This window comes from Anomaloglossus baeobatrachus, chromosome 4, assembly GCF_048569485.1.
Source record: "Anomaloglossus baeobatrachus isolate aAnoBae1 chromosome 4, aAnoBae1.hap1, whole genome shotgun sequence".
NCBI classification, from domain to species: Eukaryota; Metazoa; Chordata; class Amphibia; order Anura; family Aromobatidae; genus Anomaloglossus; species Anomaloglossus baeobatrachus.
Genome location: NC_134356.1, coordinates 320456224 through 320474940, shown reverse-complemented (window position 1 = coordinate 320474940; position 18717 = coordinate 320456224). Strand labels below are relative to the sequence as shown.

The window sequence follows — 18717 nt, the reverse complement described above, 5'->3', positions numbered from 1 at the left end:
TGCTCCCCATCTTCCTGCCAGAAGTTGTTGTTTAAATACTAAAAGAGTTCAATCACAAAAAAGGTTGTCATCAGCAATACAGTGAATAATGACAGTGGGGAGAAAATGTGTGTGTGTGTGGGGGGGGGGGGGGGACAGGCTGGAGACCCTCTTATGTTCACAACGATGGGTTTACAGAAAGCATAGTAAACAAACTATCCTCACCCACCTTCTCCATGGAAACGCTACCATATGCAGAGTTCTAGTTCTTAGACATGATAATTTGACACACAGTATTCCTCATGGTGGGCATAATCCAAAAGATTTGTTCACTAGGTACATAAATTTGGAGCTTAATCTAAACATAACATTTTTTATGGTTGGCCCACATGTGACAGACATGCTTGGAAATGACAATATACAATTATGACCGATCTATAGATGCCCTTTTTTAATTACCATAAAAGAGTGTTATTTTTAATTGTAAGTTAGTCTCAAAATCACTCATAAGTGCTCCTAATGTCTCCCCATATGGTCCACTTTTCTCACAAATTCAGGCCTGAACTTCCAAGTTATGGGATACAGAACAGAATGCCACCAACCTCCATGCCCGCTTATCCCCTGCCTTCCCTATCATATGGCTTTTTCTATCTGGTAAATCCAGCCTGGCTGGTAATCTATTGCTGTGGGTGGTTACTATTCCCTTGTGTTTGATACTGATTTAGGATTTAACATCTACTGGGTCATTATCTATAGGAATTAAACTTGGCATATATATATATATATATATATATATATATATATATATATATATATGTATGGAATGTTATACTGATTGTATATATACATAATTGAATGCATAAGCATATTGTCTGTATTGTGCTATATCATATAATATAATCCTTATTGTATAACAGGTTAATTTGATTTGTGTATACATCATATGCCTTGGGAAACCACTCCTATATAGATTTTATATATTTATTTTGCCTTTTGGGAAGGAGGTGTTAATTTGCCTCCTATAGGGACAAATTATGTTTATTGTGGCTATTGGCCTGTTTTAAAGGATTTTAAATGTGTGTTTTTGTGTTTCAAATTAATTAAGATCTATTTTTGTACGTCATATAGGTGTATCCCTCTTTTTGCACACCTTCTCGCCCCTTCTCTTAAATAACCTCCATGGCCACCCTCACACTGAAAGAGTGAAATCTTTCTCTTTATACTTACTGCTGCCACATACTTTAGGTTACTGAATGGTAAAGATCATTAAACCTTCCCATACACATTAGATGGCTGTCGGACTAACGATGGTTCCACTGATCATTCAATAGGAACAAATGCACTAACAGGATGCAGCAAAACCCCTTAATAAAGATGGAGGCGACAGGTGCAAAACATTAATGGAGAAACCACTCACACACTGCCACTCCATGGAGGGGGTGATTGCTTGGTATTAAAATTGCACACAAATGGCCTGTATAGGGCGCCGTTTACACATGTAGGAGCACAGTGTCTGGCTTACAGCCTATTGACGATGCCCATACTATTAGACTAGGCGGCCTGCCCAGCACTATATAAGTGCACCATACAGGAACGGCGGTCTGGGCAGGTAAGCAATGTTGCCCTTCTTTGCTGTGAATTTTTGGGGGATAATTCCTCTTTTTGTGGTTAAGCTTCCATTGATCATTCAGCCAGCAGCCATCCTGGCTGTTTCTCCTATTCACAAGAGCACTCACTCTGCAGAGTGCTCCTGAATACTATATGAGAAAACTGCTGCCAATGTCTCGTCTCAAAGAGAACCAAAGGATTGGCAGTCCGAAATCAGAAATGCTAGACCCTTAAAGGGGTATTCCCATCTCCAAGATCCTATCCCAATATGTAGTAGGTGTAATAATAATAATATTAGCAAATACCTGCAATTAGAAATGTCGTATAGTTCTTCTGATTCACTATTTGCTTACATCAGGTGTAGGGCACTGCATGACCTTAGGTATCCAAGATTATGACCACGCATATAACCAAAATTAGCTAGTTAGTTGCTTGTGGTCATAACCATGGATACCCAAGGTTCTGCTATGCCCTGATCATGAACATGAGGTAAGCGACATAGTGAATCAGAAGAACTATACCACATTTCTAATTGGGGGTATTTGCTAATATTATCATTATTACTATACCTTCTACATATTGCAATAGGATCTTGGAGAAGGGAATACCCCTTTAACTCTCGTGGCAATCAATTGTCTGGGGCTCCTTAACACATTAAGAGGAATTCTATCAGCAGGTTTTTGCAGTGTTATCTGAGGACAACATAAAGTTGGGGATGAGACACTGGACTACATACCCCCATGCCTCCTGGTCCAACCCCGCCCTCAGAAATGATTAGCAGTTTGCTGCCAATATACAATATATATACAGAAAGCTGCTAATCATGGGTGTGGGCAGGGATAGTATTCTCAGCTCTGCTACATGTTATATCTAACAACTCTGACTGTGTCACGATTGCTGCACCCAGTAAACATACTGACACACTGTTGGAATCAGGGTCTCTTTTCCTACATTATGCTGAATTCAGATGAAGTTCCAAAACCTTGTGAAAGATTCCCATTAAATGGTCGGCCAAACCTGTCATTATAGATGGGTTTGGCTTAAATTAGTCTAATGTGTATGGGGGGCATCAGAGCGATTAAGGCAAAGAGTGAGGTATCGTAAGATCTCTCACTCTTTCACTGCAAGAACGGCCATGGAGGATTGTGGGATTTTGGTCTAAATGCTAGGATTCCGCAATCTGGAAGGTCGTGACCAACTTAATTAGAAAGTTGGGCCATTTCGAGGGGCATTAGGAGTACTTATGACATTCAGTTATATTAAAAAAAAAAAATCACCAGTCTAGGACTGTCCACTGTTATTTAATAAAAAGAACAGCCTTAGGCTGGCGATATGTATTCTTTATACAGTCATATGAAAAAGTTTGGGCACCCCTATTAATATTAACCTTTTTTCTTTATAACAATTTGGGTTTTTGCAACAGCTATTTCAGTTTCATATATCTAATAACTGATGGACTGAGTCATTTTTCTGGATTGAAATGAGGCTTATTGTACTAACAGAAAAGGTGCAATCTGCATTTAAACTAAATTTGACCGGTGCAAAAGTATGGGCACCCTAATCAATTTCTTGATTTGAACACTCCTAACTACTTTTTACTGACTTACTAAAGCACTAAATTGGTTTTGTAACCTCATTGAGCTTTGAACTTCATAGGCAGGTGTATCCAATCATGAGAAAAGGTTTTTAAGGTGGCCACTTGCAAGTTGTTCTCCTATTTGAATCTCCTATGAAGAGTGGCATCATGGGCTCCTCAAAACAACTCTCAAATGATCTGAAAACAAAGATTATTCAACATAGTTGTTCAGGGGAAGGATACAAAAAGTTGTCTCAGAGATTTAAACTGTCCATTTCCACTGTGAGGAACATAGTAAGGAAATGGAAGAACACAGGTACAGTTCTTGTTAAGCCCAGAAGCGGCAGGCCAAGAAAAATATCAGAAAGGCAGAGAAGAAGAATGCTGAGAACAGTCAAGGACAATCCAAAGACCACCTCCAAAGACCTGCAGCATCATCTTGCTGCAGATGGTGTCAATGTGCATCGGTCAACAATACAGCGCACTTTGCACGAGGAGAAGCTGTATGGGAGAGTGATGCGAAAGAAGCCGTTTCTGCAAGCATGCCACAAACAGAGTCGCCTGAGGTATGCAAAAGCACATTTGGACAAGCCAGTTACATTTTGGAAGAAGGTCCTGTGGACTGATGAAACAAAGATTGAGTTGTTTAGTCATACAAAAAGGCGTTATGCATGGAGGCAAAAAACCACAGCATTCCAAGAAAAGCACTTGCTACCCACAGTAAAATTTGGTGGAGGTTCCATCATGCTTCGGGGCTGTGTGGCCAATGCCGGCACCGGGAATCTTGTTAAAGTTGAGGGTCGCATGGATTCAACTCAATATCAGCAGATTCTTGACAATAATGTGCAAGAATCAGTGACGAAGTTGAAGTTACGCAGGGGATGGATATTTCAGCAAGACAATGATCCAAAACACCGCTCCAAATCTACTCAGGCATTCATGCAGAGGAACAATTACAATGTTCTGGAATGGCCATCCCAGTCCCCAGACATGAATATCATTGTGAACATCTGTGGGATGATTTGAAGCGGCTGTCCATGCTCGGCGACCATCAAACTTAATTGAACTGGAATTGTTTTGTAAACAGGAATGGTCAAATATACCTTCATCCAGGATCCAGGAACTCATTAAAAGCTACAGGAAGCGACTAGAGGCTGTTATTTTTGCAAAAGGAGGATCTACAAAATATTAATGTCACTTTTATGTTGAGGTGCCCATACTTTTGCACGGGTCAAATTTTGTTTAAATGCGGATTGCATATTTTCTGTTGTTAGTACAATAAACCTCATTTCAATCCAGAAATATTACTCAGTCCATCAGTTATTAGATATATGAAACTGAAATAGCTGTTGCAAAAACCCAAATTGTTATAAAGAAAAAAGGTTAACATTAATAGGGGTGCCCAAACGTTTTCATATGACTGTATGCTCTGCATCACCATACACACTGGAAGCTAAAACTGCAGTTGCAGTTGGTCTTACTTCTGGTGAGTATGCCACTTCTCAAAATTGAAGAGCTGTAGTGTAACTATTAACTCATTTATCTAGCCTAGAGCGGTAATGCAGATGAAGTGTAAAATGCTATATGGAAAATTCACAAATCCACAGCAAAGCTTCATTAGGCACAGATATGATTATAAAAAGAAATAGGGATAAGCGAACCCAAACTGCAAAGTTCGGGGTTCGTACCAGACACTGGGTGTCTGGGGACTCAGACTTGAACACGTACTGTTAACAAAAAGTCAGTGTTCGAGTTTGGTGTTCGGGTTCTGCTTGTGTGCTAATAAAGCCAATCAACAATTATCACATGCATACGATGACTGAATGAGTGTGAGAAATTCCAGGTCTGCTGCTGACCGTCCATGACTGGTGGAGTGTCAATCTGAGAAAGTTCTCAGAACAAAGCTTCAGAGGAATCGATGAATGTTATGGTACATTATTCCTTGGATTACCGTATTTTTCGGACTATAAGGCCCACATAAAAGCCTATGATTTTCTCAGAAATCGAAAGTGCGCCTTATAGTCCAGTGCGCCTTGTATATGAATACGAGCGAGCATTATGCCTCCTGTTAAGAGACATGCTTACTCACCTAAACCGGTCGCTCCGGTGCTGGTTGATCAAATGGGCCGCGCTGTTCTCTGGAACCGGCGTCTCCTCCTTCGGCCATCTTGCTCCTTCTCTGTCTTCTGAAGCCTGTGTGCATGACGCGTCCACGTCATACACACTCGCCGGCACGGAGGTCCTGCGCAGGTGCACTACAATACCGTACTTTGATCTGCCCTGAGCACGGCAGATCAAAGTGCGCCTGTGCAGGACCTCCGTGTCGGTGAGTGTGTATGACGTGGACGCGTCATGCACACAGGCTTCAGAAGACAGAGGAAGAACAAGATGGCCGAAAGAGGAGGCGCCAGTCCCGGAGAACAGCGCCGCCCATCTGGCCAACCAACACCGGAGCGATCGATTTAGGTGAGTAAAGTGTTTTTTATGTTCTACAGTGTGGCCTGCACTCTTATATACAGCATGTTAGAATGCTGTACATAAGAGCAGCGTCGGACTGGCTACCGGAGGAAACTCCAGAAATGCCAGTCCTTTATTCAGGTACCTGCAGTGCACTCCGGAGCTCTCACCTGAGCTCCGGCGTGCAGCCTAGACTGTACCGTGAGTGCCGAGTGATTGAATCCCCGGCGACTGCGGTTCAGTTCATGACAGCTGCAGATATCCCGGGCTGATCTCCGGTGCTGTCACCTGAACTCCGGATTGCATCCCGGCCTTTTCGCAGCTGTCATGAACCAAATGGGCTGCGGCTTATAATCCGGTGCGCCTTATATATGAATCTAGGCGTCTTAGCAGGCTCTCATTGCTAATGCGCCTTATAATCCGGTGCGCCTTATAGTCCGAAAAATACGGTACGTCAACTTCCAGGATTTATTTTGAAGTAATAAACTGATGAACAAGAGCCTGTGGGGGAGTATTTATTCAAATGAACGTCTTTTTTCCCCCTGTGTCTGTCTTTTTTAACTCTATACTTGCCAGGCTAGTAATGGGGATATCTGATTGACGCCTATTATTATTATTATTATTGTTTATTTATAGAGCACCATTGATTCCATGGTGCTGTACATGAGGGGGTTACATACAGAATACATGTACACGTTACAATAGACAGACTAGCACAGGGGGAAGAGGGCCCTGCCCTTGCGGGCTTACATCCTAAAGGATTTTGGGGAGGAGACAGTAGGTGGGGTGTAGGTGGGGCGGCAGCTCCGCACGGTGGTGGGGCGGCAGCTCCGCACGGTGGTGGGGCGGCAGCTCCGCACGGTGGTGGGGCGGCAGCTCCGCACGGTGGTGGGGCGGCAGCTCCGCACGGTGGTGGGGCGGCAGCTCCGCACGGTGGTGGGGCGGCAGCTCCGCACGGTGGTGGGGCGGCAGCTCCGCACGGTGGTGGGGCGGCAGCTCCGCACGGTGGTGGGGCGGCAGCTCCGCACGGTGGTGGGGCGGCAGCTCCGCACGGTGGTGAAGCAGTGAGGTCATTGAAGGTTATAGGCATTTCTGAACAGATGAGTCTTTAGGTTCCGTTTGAAGCTTGCGAGTGTAGTAGATAGTCTGACGTGTTGAGGCAGTGAGTTCCAGGAGACTGGGGATGCTCGGGAGAAGTCTTGGAGTCGGTTGCATGAGGAGCGAATGAGAGAGGAGGATAGAAGGAGATCTTGGGAGGACCGGAGGTTACGTTTTGGAGTGTAGCGAGAGATTAGTTCAGAGATATATGGAGGAGACAGATTATGGATAGCTTTGTAGGTCAGTGTTAGTAATTTGAATTGGATACGGTGGAAGATTGGGAGCCAGTGGAGGGACTTGCAGAGAGGAGAAGCGGGGTGGTATTGAGGAGAGAGGTGGATCAGTCGGGCAGCAGAGTTAAGGATGGACTGGAGAGGGGCGAGTGTGTTAGCAGGGAGACCACAGAGGAGGATGTTGCAGTAGTCGATGCGGGAGATTATGAGGGCGTGCACTAGAATTTTTGTAGATTGGGGATTGAGAAAAGGGCGGATTCTGGAGATATTTTTGAGTTGAAAACGGCAGGAGGTGGTGAGGGATTGGATGTGCGGTATGAAGGACAGGGCAGAGTCAAAGGTCACTCCGAGGCACCGAACTTTGGGTGCTGGGGAGAGCGTGATGTTATTAATTGTAATGGATAGATCAGGTGGAGAGTGCAGGGGAGATGGAGGAAAGATGATCAGTTCAGTTTTGGCCATATTGAGCTTTAGGAAGCGAGAGGAAAAGAAGGAAGATATAGCAGATAGGCACTCTGGGATTCTGGACAGCAGAGATGTGACATCTGGACCAGAGAGGTAGATCTGAGTGTCATCAGCATATAGGTGGTACTGGAAGCCATGGGACTTTATGAGTTGTCCCAGGCCAAATGTATAGATAGAAAAAAGTAAGGGTCCCAGGACAGAGCCTTGAGGGACACCAACAGAGAGAGAACGGGATGAAGAGGTTGTGTGGGAATGGGAGACACTAAAAGTGCGGTTGGAGAGGTATGAAGAGATCCAAGAGAGAGCGAGGTCTCTGACACCAAGGGAAGAGAGGATCTGTAGTAGCAGGGAGTGGTCAACAGTGTCAAAGGCTGAGGATAGGTCTAGAAGTAGGAGTACAGAGAAGTGGTTGTTAGCTTTGGCGGTAAGTAAGTCATTTGTGATTTTAGTCAGGGCAGTTTCAGTGGAATGATGTGGACGGAAGCCGGACTGTAGGTTGTCAAAGAGAGAGTTAGAGGAGAGGTGGGAGGAAAGTTCAGCATGGACATGCTGTTCCAGGAGTTTTGAGGCAAGTGGGAGTAGCGATATGGGTCGATAGCTGGTAGTAGAGGTTGGGTCGAGGGAAGGTTTCTTTAGGATAGGTGTGACTGTTGCATGCTTAAAGGCAGAAGGGAAGGTACCAGTTGTTAGAGATAGGTTGAAGAGATGGGATAAGGCGGGAATAAGGATAGTGGTGAGGTTGGGGAGGAGGTGGGATGGGATGGGGTCAAGTGCGCATGTAGTGAGGTGCGCTTTTGAGAGAAGATGTGCAAGCTCTCCTTCGGTGATAGTGGGGAGGAAGTTTATGGGGGAGGGGCAGTGGTCTGTTATATAAAGGGGTTGTGGTGGTTCAGCAGAAAAGACTTGTCTGGTTTGGTCGATCTTTTCTTTGAAATATGTGGCAAATTCTTCTGCGGAGATGAGGGAGGTTGGAGGGGGCAGCGGTGGGCGAAGGAGGGAGGTAAAAGTGTTAAATAGCTGTTTGGGGTTGTGTGTTAAAGAGGATATGAGGTTTTTGAAGTAATTCTGTTTAGCCGAGGTAAGGGCCAAGCGAAATGTGTGAATTGCATTTTTGAATGTGGTGAAGTCTTCCTGGGAGTGCGTTTTCTTCCAGCGCCGCTCTGCGGCTCTAGACACTTGCCGTAGTTTTTTAGTGAGGCTGTTGTGCCAGGGTTGTCTATTGATTCGTCTTGCTCTGCCGTTCACAAGAGGAGCGACTGAATCAATAGCTGATGTGAGAGTGGCGTTGTAGAAAATGGTGGCACTGTTTGTGTCGTGGAGTGAAGATATGGAGGACAGCGGTAGGATAGAGTCAGAAAGGGTGTGTATGTTGATGTGTGCAAGGTTTCTGCGGGGGTGTGATATGTGCTGGACAGGGGGGGCAGGTGAGGAGGACAGGGCTGAAAAGGTCAGCAGATGGTGGTCAGATAAGGGGAGAGGGGAGGTAGTGAGGTTAGATAGAGAGCAGAGACGGGTGAAGATAAGGTCTAGTGTGTGGCCATCTTTGTGGGTGGCAGAGGCGGACAACTGAGTTAGACCAAAAGATGAGGCGAGGGAGAGGAGTTTGGAGGCCGCTGACTGGCGGGTGTCAGTGGGGATGTTGAAGTCACCCATGATGATAGTGGGGATGTCAGCAGAGAGAAAGTGTAGAAGCCAGGCGGAGAACTGGTCGATAAAGGCAGTGGTTGGGCCCGGGGGTCTGTATATGACGGCCACTTGGAGGTTGGAGGGAGAGTAGATGCGGACAGAGTGCACTTCAAAGGAAGGCAGGACAAGGGAGGGTAGAGGTGGCATTGGGGTGAAGCTGCAGTTGTTAGAAAGGAGGAGGCCCACTCCTCCACCCTGTCTATTGCCAGGGCGAGGGGTGTGGGTGAAGTGGAGGCCGCCGTAGCACAGCGCAGCAGGGGAGGCAGTGTTGGATGGTGTCAGCCATGTTTCGGTGAGGGCCAGAAAGGATAGATTGCTAGAGATAAAGAGGTCGTGAATGAAGTGCAGTTTATTACAGATGGAACGGGCATTCCAGAGCGCTCCAGAGAGAGGGGGCTGCGGAGTGGCAGAGAGGGGAATGGATTTTATGTTGCCTATCCACTACTAACCCCTGGACTTAAGGTTAGCTGTCAATTCAGAGCTGATATCAATTCCACAAGTATTACCCCAATTGCCACCGCACGAGGGCAATCGAGAAGAGCTGGGTAAAGCGTCAGATTTGGGCCAGCTAATGGATGCGCCACTTCTGGGGAAGCTGCAAGCTGCTATTTTTAGGCTTGGAAAGGCCAAATAACCAGGGGCCTTCATACCCTGATAATACCAGCCCCCAGCTGTCTGCTTTACCTTTACTGGAAATCAAAAACAGAGCAGAGCCCATGCAGTTTTTTTTGTAATTATTTATTTAAATAGTTTAAAAAAAACAACAAAAAAACAATATGTGATCCCCTCTAGTTTTGATAACTATCCACTGTAAAGCAGACAGCTGAGGGCTGCAGCTCAAGTGTCTGTTTTACCTGCACTGGTTATAAATTAGGCAGGAGTCCATGTAATTTTTTTTTTATTTAGTCTCTATCCCCATGGTTGCAGGGCAACTGCCCCCATTTTTCTTCCTTTTGTAGCCCACAAGCCTTTACTATGACCATTTTGCAACCATTTTACAGCACAAAAGTTCAGGTTTCTTTGACGTATGGGGTTCGTGGACCAGGGTCAAGCTCGGATCAAGTCCGGGTTTCGATCCAAACTCTTAACTAAAGTCCATCCGAACCCAGCGTTTTCGAACTTCCACAAGTCTGATATAATAATCTGTAAAGTCTAGGTAAATCTGAGACACAACTCCATCCTGACTAAGTTGTAGCTATGATTGTTGGTAGCGCAGTTCCCTCAACTTGCTTTACAACGCAGCGCTGGCTGTTTAGTTTGGCTGCTGTGAATTAGCACAAGCTCCACATGTTGAGATGAGTATGAAATTGGAACTTAAACTATGCTTAAAATTAGTAGAATATCTGAGCAGTGCTCTCCATTACAACTGTACCAACCTTCTGGTGCTTGAGAATTGGTTCTTATTACTGAACAAAAATCTGTGATGGCTTGCTCTGTAAATCTTTTCTTCCAATATATAACGTACCTAGAAATAAAAAAAAGAAATAAAATTTTAAGCACATAATAAGCACATGTAAAAATGACTGGTCCAGAAATGGTGCCACATCTATAAATGTGTATTGTCTGGTACTGTAGCTTAGCTGCAATTCACTGAATACAGCTGAGTTGCAATACCACATAAAACCTGTGGATAGGTGCAGCAATGTTTTGGAAGAAATCAAAATGTTTAAAAGGATTCTGTCACCCTAAAAATGCACTTAAAATGGGCTATAGAGTGTTGTATGGGACCTAGCCCCTATCCAGTGCCTTGAAAAAGTATTCATACCCCCTGAACTTTTCTACATTATTCACATTACATCCACAAACTTAAAATTTTATGTGATAGATAGTGATGGGCGGACCCGAACTGTAAAGTTCAGATCTGCGCTGTCTCAAACGTACCCGAGTGCCGGACCCGGGCCTGGAATTCTCAAGGAATTCCGGGTAATGATACGGAAATTTGGGAAATAGAAAAAAAATACAAAAGGAAAAATCAAGAAATGATATAGAAATAAATTATTAAAAAAAAAATTGGCGTAGGGTCCCTCCATATTATGATACCCAGCACAGATAAAGCATATGGCTACAGCCTGCAGCCCCCAGCCATGTGATTATCTTGGCTGTGTAACAAAATAAGAAGAACAGCATGTCGCTTTTTTTTTTTTTTTATTTAAATAAATAGTTAAAAAAAAGTGTGGTATAATTTTGATAACCAGCCATGATAAGGCCAACAGCTGGGGGCTGGTATTCTTAGGCTGGGGAGACCTTTGCTTATTGGGCCCCCCAGCCTAAAAATAGCAGCCTTAAGTCGCCCGGAATTGCTGCATCCATTGGATGCAACAGTCCTGGCACTTTGTAATCACACTAGGGCAATCGGGAAGACAGGTAATCAGGTTTATAAGGTGTTAATAACAGCTCACAGCTGCCACTAAGCCCTAGATTAGTAATGGAAGGCGTCTATGAGAACCCCCATTACTAAACTGTAAGTGAAAAGAAATAGACAAAAACACAGAAAAAATCCTTTATTTGAAATAAAGTACAAAAAAACCACCGTCCTTCCCCCTTTACTAACCCCCAAAAACCCAAATCCAACATAATCCACACAAGGTGCCACGACGATTCCAGCTCGGCTACTCATAAAATCTGGCCAATTTAGTGTGCTAAGTATCTGAATTTTTACATGTTTTTTCATAGCAGTAATGCATGTCTATATTCCCACATTTATTGTTCCACATATTATAGCACTGTAGTGTGCAACTGTCTCCTTATTGTTACTACGTTTAATATTCAGTTTGCACCTGTTCAAATTAGAAAGATACGATGTGCAATCAGTCTTTTTCTTTTGGTGGGAGGAAGTGGCAGGAACCTAGCGCAACAGACTCTGACTAAGGCTCATTTTTGGAGTAAGTGTTATATTTAAAGTCTACTCCAAAGATCCCTAAAAATCAAGCTAGGGCTTATTTTGGCGAGCAGGGAGCTTATTTTTGGAAAAAAAGGGTACTTGCTTAAAGGAAGGAGGTTGGTCTGAGGAACGGCCTGTGACCTCTTCTACAACAACAAGCTTTAGGCACTGTGTACTACGGTATGATGGATAAAAAAGAAAAACTTGATTGCCAAAGGAGAAATTCTAGTCGGTATGGTATAATAGAGTGTACAAAGGTAGACATTCACTGTAAAGATACATCTGCAAAACAGATTTTATAATTGCATGCAATGGCAAAAATAGTACAGCGGAACAGGCACCATATGTAAACTTTAACCCCTTGTGGTGTAACACGTACAGATTTCCTGCAGATATATAAATAACTTACCTCCTGAAATTTGCTATTAGCTTGACATCAGCAATGACCAGCTTATGCTCAATTATCATGTGTTTTAGAAGTCCATCCTTCTCTTCCTCTTCGTAAGACTGTTCACAAAACATACAAGACAGTGAACCATGTTCCACTTGGTCGGAGTCATCACTGGGACTTTCTGGCAATAGGAGAGTTTCCAAGATGCAGTCCTTCATATCTAAAAGAGAAGTCCAGACAACATGCTCATCATACTCACCAAATGGAATGGAAAATTTATAATAAGTATATATTGTTTTTTACCAATATTTACACCTTTTCTGTAATAAGGACTTTATAGTAATAACATATACAGTTGAGGAAGATGAAACTCCCAACACTAACAGACTTAGCAGGACAGGAAATTTCTGGACAGGCAGAATCTGGTATATGTATTGCAGAAAATAACATTCCTCCTCCGCAGCTACAAACTTCTTCCACAGATCTATGCTTGAAAATGAATTTGAAGCACATACAATCACAGGTCTGGGAATCTTTCTTCATTATATTGCTGATTATTAGTTGCAAATGGTTCGGATGCTGCTTTATAGAATGAGGAAGTAGAATTAAAAATGGCATATCATTAGTTGGGTTCATTAAATTTTAGTTAGAAAAAAATCAGATAGAATGCATCTAAATGGGAATGCATCTAAATGGTTTGTGTGCAATTAAATAATAACACAGAATGAAAAATCACCGTCTACAAAAATTAGCCGTCTCCTAAGACACTCTTTAGATGGCTGTATTTCATGTCTGTAAATGGATCACAATACACGGACTGACCGGGGGTCTCCCAACCTCAAATTTGTTACATGTGGAGCTCACTGTGAAATATGGGGTTGGGAGGGAATTCATATCCTGGCTAAAAGAACTATATTCTGGTCCCAAAGCTAGAATCAGGGCCAATGGCAGTCTCTCTGGTCGCTTTTCATGAGTAAAGAGCACAATGAATGGTTGCAGGTGGCCAAGAGTCATATTTGCCATAGCCATTTAGATTCTTGCATCAGCCATGATTACAGCATCTAAAATATAGGGCTTTAGATATGGAAGCATGGAAAGTAAAGTGGCATTTTATTTAATGATGCCTTGCTTTTGCGCGTGGACAGAGAGCCTTCTTTATCTTTGACAGACTGTATTGGAAAGTTTTCTGGGCTAACAATGAACTGGCATTAAATTGGTTCTTTTACTATATAAAAGAATATATCGAAGGCATACAATAATTTAAATATCTAGGTATTAGGTCAGCATATTAAAGTACGTTAAAACCATGAAGATTTGAACCTGCAACCTTAGTTGTAAAAGTTTAAACAAAAAAAATCAGTATGTCAAACAATTTATTTCCATCTTTAGTGAGAAGGGTGAAAGGGGCTGGGAAGGGCCCAATTACCATGGGCATCCCCAGACTGAGAATACCAGCTCCCAGCTATATGCTTTATCTTGGCTGGGTATCAAAATTCATGGGGGGAATCCATGCTGTTTTTAAAAATTATATATTTACTTTTACAGACCAGTTCGGGTACCCAGACAGCTAGTGTGAGGGCAACCAATCACAGATGTCGGCAGAGAGGATGGGGGCGCAATCTGACTGCAATCAATCACAGACACTGTCACAGAGCGTGGGGAAGCAGTGAACATTCATAAGGTTTAATGAGAGGACCCGGCTACAGTGTGACAGCCATGTGGAAAGTCAGCAAGTATAATTGTCCTGCTTTCACCCCCATTTTGCTTCCTTTTGTAGCACCCCACCGCTTACTACCACCGTTTTTTAGCACTTAAGTTCAGAACACCATAGATTTATATGGGCTTCTCACTCAAGTTCACGGCAAGTCCACTCCCGAAACTGACTTTTTTTTTTTTTTATTTTGTTTAGTCCGAATGGTGAGCCAAACCGAAACATCTGCAGGTTTGCCCATTTCTACAACCGACGCATCCTCAGTAGAGCAGCAGGAATAAGTCCAGCAGCTGGAATGGATGTCACTGATGACTTTAGTTTCTGGATTGGGACAGAGGCTGCGGCACACTCTGGTATTAATTGTGTGGGTGGTTACTGTGACGACACAGACTTTTTCAATGTGTGTCGTGGGTTAAAATTTCTTACATTAGCCAGACGTATTGTTCTTCTGTGTTTTAACTCATGTTTAGTAAACTATTGTTTGGGACCAGACCCTTTGGAGCAATCATTGTAATGTAGTTGTGTATTGCTAATCTAATGTAAATTACCTTAGTAGCCATTGTCTAGTCTGTGACTTGCAGACTTCATGTAGATATCCTCAGTCTTTCTGTCCACATCATTTAAATGAACATTATCCATGCAGCTTGAAATTCATCCAATAAGAGAAGCAACCTTGTACAACCAATCCGATAAGGGCACAGTTTATCCTAAGGGAAGGTTATGGCTATAAAAGGGATTTCTTTAAGTCACCAGTGGTTGATGGATGTGCATGATCCAGTCTAAGCTCTTAGGAGCTGACAAGAGTATCAGAACCAGGATACCTTGTGGACTCAGTCTAGGGACTTTGGCTCCGACTAGAGGAACACTTGGCTACATGCCTTCAACCTAGGGACTCCAATTCCGGTTGGAGACCATAACCACAGTCTAGGAATTTCGACTCCGGCTGCCAGGATTATATCATCATACCAGGGACTACTTTAGGAAGAAACCCAGGTTGGGACAATTTGGTCACCTGGCTACAGACTTTGCAGACCTCACACAACTTCCTAAATCTGGCGCTATTCCTTTCTCGGTGGATGCCCGCCGAAAGCGGGGTGCTGCTGGATTGGAGTAAGTGACCCTGGAAGCTCTGAGGCACGGACATTCTAATCCCTGGTGAGCCAGCGGAAGGGTGAGACTCTGTTGCCTGTTACATTTGTGTGTTTTGCTGGTTATGTGCTATGTGCCGTTAATTGTTTGGGGATCCAATAAAGTCTTAATATTGTGATTCCCTCACCCTGTGTTGTCTGAGTAGTGTTCCGCCCACGGTTACGGAGGTCGTGCGTTCAGTTGGGATGAGCCCTGGGCCATGCTGTCTTTATAAAGGCGGCCGATTCAGTGGACGAGAGCACCCACTGAGCTCCGTGTCTCCACAGTAACCACACCATGCTCTCAGGATCTTTATACAGCGCCCTCCCCCCCGCTATGTGGTCCAGGACGAATGGTCTCCACTCGCATGTCAAAGTATGTGGAGGGAAAGCGGTCATCTCCAGGCTTCCCAAGACTTGAGGAGGATAAAAAAAAATGGTCCAGCAGTTCGTCGGTGACCTAGTGGGCCGGGTTTGTCAATGGAGTTGGAAGCTGGAGAGGTCACATTGTGCTCGTTGCACCTAATCATCGGGACAGTTCCAAATTCTTGAAGGCCACTAGCCAATGGAACTAGTACGCACATGTATCCGGGACTCCATGCAGTAATACTCAAGAATGGCTGAAGTTGTTTACCCCCAACTAGTTTTGATGCGTATTCAACGGCTGGATTGAGAGACGATGAAGCCGCGAGAGGGTTGTACTTACTCCACTAAAGACGAAGCACAATCCAGGATGGACATTGCACAATGGACTGTGTGCCTGTCTCGTGGACAGGCATGAGATAAAAGTACTGTGTCCCAGTCCTAAGGACTGATGGGGGACAATGAACTGTGCCTTTGACGTAAAGGGCTACCTTTAAAAGAATGGGCTGTGCTGTGTTGTATTGGCTTGAGGGCCCTTGCTAAAAGAAGTCATATCAATCCAAAAGGAATGGTGCTGGGTTAGAAGAGAAAAAAAAAAAAAAAGAGAGACTTGGATAGTTGCTGTTCGTGGCTCCTAACCAAGTATGACCAGGTCTGTGTTGCTTTAGGAAAAGAAAAAAAACTCCATTGGTTAACTTTATGTGACTGTAGCGAACGGTTTGGTAGCTATCATTTAAGAAGGGGGAATTTTAAGGAAATGGACATACTGCCCACGCTACCCCTTGAAGACCCGAGTACTGTTCTGATATCTAATGTGCATTATGACTTGCGTAATTAGTGACAGATTGTATTTTGGAAGAGTTAAGGGGGCTTTACACGCTGTGATATCGTTAGTGAATTATCATCGGGGTCACGGTGTTTGTGACGCATATCGAGCGTCATTGACGATATCGCAGTGTGTGACAAGTACGAGTGACCTTAAACGATCGCAAAAGCAGTCAAAATCGTTTGCTGCGGATAGGTCGTCCTGAAACCAAAAATCGTTTTTTGCTCATTAGCGATGTTGTTCGTCGTTCCTGCGGCACCACACATCGTTACGTGTGACACCGCAGGAGCGACGAACATTTCCTTACCTGCGTCTACCGGCAATGCGGAAGGAAGGAGGTGGGCGGGATGTTACGTCCCGCTCATCTCCGCCCCTCCGCTTCTATTGGATGCCTGCCGTGTGACGTCGTTGTGACGCCGAACGAACCGCCCCCTTAGAAAGGAGGCGGTTCGCCGGCCAGAACGACGTCGCAGGGTAGGTTGTAAGTAGTTGACGGGTGTAAGCGAGGTTGTGCGCCACGGGCAATGATTTGCCCATGTCGCACAACCAACGGGGGCGGGTACGATCGCTTGCGATCTCGCTGGCGAGATCGCAGAGTGTAAAGTACCCTTTAGGGTTAATGTTTTGGACTAGCACAGAGTGAGAGAGGCTAAAGTGAAGGGATAGACACAGTTTCCTGTCAGGAGGTGAGATGCAGCCCACCATGCAGTAAAAGCAGACGTATGGTCTAACTAGTGAGTAGAGTTACATTACGTGGGTGTCCCTCAAATTAGTGGAGACCAAGGCAGTGCATAACATGATTCTGAGTAAAGAATAAGTAAAACGGATGGAAGGACAGAGTGATCAACTGGTTATGGGTCCTTGGCCGGACGCCTAGCCATACAGCCCAGACTTTATAATTTAGAGAAGTAATGGGCGAGGCTGGAACAGAAAATGTTAGAAGAGAGTGCCACAAACAAGAGTTCCAAGGCATCAGAAGTAGAGAAGCTAAGTACCAGCGATGTTGGCAAACAAGTTCCTTTAAGAGGAAGAGAGGACGCGGAACCGCATGTTCTTAAAAGGACCGAAGTATCGTACTGGTGTGGAAAGGAAATGAGACTAGTTGAGACAACAACAAAATTATCTTGAACAAGTGAATAGACTGTAAGAAAATGCTCCTTGTCGCAAAAGAAACGTTTGTGAAGTTATGCACCCACTGTTGTACATAGTTGCCCCCAAGGGACTGCTTACCAACAGACTGTTTATTTTGTAATGGTGGTCTCAGTTATTAAACGTTGTAACATCTGGTCCTGGCCAACTAAGGTCCGCACACCGAGCCATGACCCCCCCCTCACCTTCAAGTAAAGCCCCGGGGCGTAAGAGACGACTACCTTGCTCACAGCTACTGCCTAGCGCCACAATACATATACATAACCTAATAGGTTATTTTTGATAAACATTATCAACAGAATTGTAGATACTCATTACCCAATCTATTTAGAAAAAGGTCTGGGATTGCTAATTCTATATCACTATCTTATCCTAAATGCAATAAAGCGGATTAATAGCTGTGTGGCAGTACAGTAGGTTTCTATGGATGTACTTTAATATTTGTTAGTATAGATCTTATTTCATTTAACCAGAAATTACCATAGGTGATTAATCTATAAAAATCTGGAACTTCAGCTTCCACTGCTACCAAATGTTGTAGACAAATATAATTTATTTACGATCTTCATCCTGGTTTTGTGTCCTTTAACGGTAGCATGGATTTTACCCTTTCTTCCTCTGAATGTTTGCAGATTACATGTGGGTCATTTGCAGCTGTTTCATGCCATTGCAGAGGTTGAGACTCTTACAACCCTAAGAGGTGAGCCTCTCATTGTTTTTCTCGCGCTCTCTTATGTGGCTAAGACCCTATTTGCACTGTCTTTCCAGTATTCAGTTATTACTGTATAAAAGAGGATATCTGTACTGAACCGCATTTGTTCTCCATACTTTAGTATCTCACGTGCCGTATGCATGTGGAAACATTTATTTCTGTTGCAATGCTGCAAAAATACAATTTATTGTGATAGAGTAGAGATTGGGTACAGTAGTTCAATGCAGAATGTGCTGAATATTTTTTCATAGGAATTTGGGAAAGTTATGAAATGTCCTATAAATGGCTGTTCTATTCCTGATCTAAGGCTACATTCACACACAGCGTTTTTTGAGGATACGTTTTTTAGCTGCAAAAGCAGATCAGCTTTTTAAAAAACCGCATCACCTGAAAGGTTTCTGAGCTCATAGATAATGCTTTCAATAGCAAAAGCAGATTAGAAAAACGCCACACAC

General features: G+C 43.8%; 1 protein-coding gene across 2 annotated transcripts in view; it reads right to left on the bottom strand.

Moving 5' to 3' along the window:
• Positions 1–18717, bottom strand: part of ZNF277 (zinc finger protein 277) — a 153591-nt gene that overhangs the window by 102994 nt on the left and 31880 nt on the right. For both annotated transcript variants that reach the window (XM_075345009.1, XM_075345010.1), the window contains exons 2-3: positions 12393–12594; positions 10479–10567 (exon numbers count right to left, since the gene is read on the bottom strand). In XM_075345009.1, the coding sequence (XP_075201124.1) occupies positions 10479–10567; positions 12393–12594 (291 nt within the window). The remainder of the gene's footprint in view (positions 1–10478; positions 10568–12392; positions 12595–18717) is intronic.